We start from the raw sequence: 2,509 nt of genomic DNA on the forward strand, positions 1-2,509 counted from the left end.
TCGCGCAAGATACTATAGCACGCGTCACGAGTCACAGATAGACAAGACGCGCGATATTGCGAAAGGGTATGCATATCTAGCTGCAGGAAATTATCAGGCTTATCGAAAAGACAAGCACGCGTTCTCTGTATACCTGTAGCCACTGTTGCACTGCGTCTACAAAGGACTGCGGGTCCATTCAGCAGCATCTAGTTTCGAGCAGCTGTGAACATACAATTCTTTAATTCTGAACGAAACCCATTTGAAATTAAAAACGTCGCTGGCATCACGGAGTAAAACAGTTGCCAGGTAACATTCAGCAGATGCCAGCGTGCCGACGAAAGTTGTTTCCACGAGGGGAGGGATTCGCACGGCCTTGGCTAGTTCATAACCACCAAACTAAACCTTGCGCAACGTTGGCTGCACATAGCAGCACGCGCCGAATGTGCGCCAGGGTAACAGAAAAAAAACTGCGCGAGGGCCTTCGGAGACAACGCAAGCAACGCAGCAGCCCTACAGAATGATTAATCGGCTCGTTATTCGTCGCAGCGCGCAGTGACGGCAGCAAATGCCAGCTGAGTTGAGTCAGGCTCCGAGCTTACCAAAGAGCGTTCGCTAGAAGGATCTCTTCCGGTTTCATCCACATCGTGCAGCCTTGGACGCATCGGTCACGCGGTCGGCACTGACATGACGGGCTTGCGGAGACGAGAAAAATGTAACCCAAGAAATGAGGCTGCCTTCACATCGTGCTGTGGTGTCAACTGCTGCTGCGCTAGCTTCTCGACGCCAGTGTTTACAAAAATCACCTGTGGCTTCGTGGGCAGCCGATAGACAGATGAGCGCATGTAGGTCTGATGCATGAACGTCATAGAGGTAGCGTAGCTATGACCCCACAAAAGATTTGTGTGCGACAGCGCCACACTTGTAAAAGTGTCATAATAAATATTAGCAAACTGTTGCGAAAAATCTTAAACTTATGCTTTAAATTACTTAATTAAGACTATTTAAAATAAATATAAAATATTTTTGTTAAATTTACAAGCAAAATAAAGTTAATTAGAAAAAAAATGTTGGCATGAAGCCGGAGAGAGGTGAATCCACTGTACGAAACATCACGGCGCATCAATGTTTAAGCTAATTGTCTTTTTTTAAAAGAATGACTCAAATTTTCGGCACAATTTTTTTCAAGGGTACGCTAAGTACTTGCGGTGATGATGACTATAAAAGCGCTTATTTCAAAACGGTGAAAGTCATGTCAGTCATCCGAAACGAAATTGATATAGAATTTGACCAAAGCCTCACCGTTCGCGCCACAGTTTGTGTGTCAGATATAATCTTGTAACCTTCAACAAAACTGGCAACGTGATCAATTCGGAAGCAGTCCAAGATGTTACATTTGGTAGTGAGACGCTTCACTAAGGCATATGGTACTTGCACAGCACTTATTGGCATCTTGATTGGCTATGCCCAGCAAAAAACCTACAGGAAACCAGCAGCATATTAGATTATTTACACCTATCGGTGTGTCAGTGTAATGGTCGTATAGGCCTGCTGGTATATTGGCCTTAACAGTGTATTTGTCCACACCAACAGGCCTATAAGACCAGTGCGCTGGCGCAGCAATAGGTGTCAGTAATCAGATAGGCTATTATAGTTCCGTATAGGTTTTTGCTAGGAAGATCCTCTTGTTTAAAATACATACTCCACCTTAAGAATGTATTCACAAGTACATTAAATTATTGAATCAGCCATCCAGCAGTGGCCTACTTAATTTACGTATATCACAGAGGCAACTGCGCAGAATAGACTACCACATTTTGTGCATCTGCATGAATGCATATCGGCCTTCTGAGTCCAAGTGGGTAGACTTGTGGAAAATATTCTTGGGCCTCAGTTTTCATTTTATGAAACAATTCTGTGCCCTCAAAAAGACACTCCTGTAAGGGCTTAAATCATAACTCTCACAAGGAATGCTTGGGATGAATGGCAGATATTATACTAGACATTCTTATATATTCTGCCATGGCTTTTTTTTTTCTCCAGTGAAGGGTGTACATGTTATTTTTACGATGTATAAGAATAAATTTTTTCAACAGACAATGCACAGTTTGGATTTTTCTACTCCCGAGGCCCTGTCCAAAAATGTGGATGCAAGCAAAAGCAATATACTTTAAAAATCTTGGTTGTACGTTTCTAACACCATGCATGAAATTAAAAATGAGTTCAAAATATTTGTCCACGAAAAAGTTTTACTGTGAATTTGAAGAAGCATCTCTACCCACACAGATTTAGCCTGAAGTTGGGGAAGCATTCTGGCACACAAAAATTTTTGCGAACCTTTCATCTTTAGGACCAGGGTCAACTGCAGTTTCCTGTTACCTTCACTGCCCTTCTCCCAGACGTTAAAATTAAGACCACTCTACACCGCACTTTCAAGCACGCATGTATGGACTTGTTACTCTCTTTGGCTGCAACGTCTCCACGCCTTAGAAGTACTTTAAATAAATGAACGAATAATCAAATGAAAACA

At 42.5% G+C, this 2,509-nt stretch overlaps 1 protein-coding gene across 1 annotated transcript in view; it reads right to left on the minus strand.

The window, feature by feature from the left end:
- The window catches only part of Tbc1d8-9 (TBC1 domain family member 8/9), an 82,101-nt gene extending 81,282 nt beyond the window's left edge, over window positions 1-819 (minus strand). The window contains exon 1 of the mRNA XM_089586887.1: window positions 582-819. Coding sequence (XP_089443013.1) covers window positions 582-625 — 44 coding nt within the window. The 5' untranslated portion in view covers window positions 626-819. The remainder of the gene's footprint in view (window positions 1-581) is intronic.
- Between the last annotated feature and the right edge of the window lie 1,690 nt (window positions 820-2,509).

This window comes from Amblyomma mixtum, chromosome 4 (genome assembly GCF_055824585.1).
Source record: "Amblyomma mixtum isolate Tamu chromosome 4, ASM5582458v1, whole genome shotgun sequence".
NCBI classification, from domain to species: Eukaryota; Metazoa; Arthropoda; class Arachnida; order Ixodida; family Ixodidae; genus Amblyomma; species Amblyomma mixtum.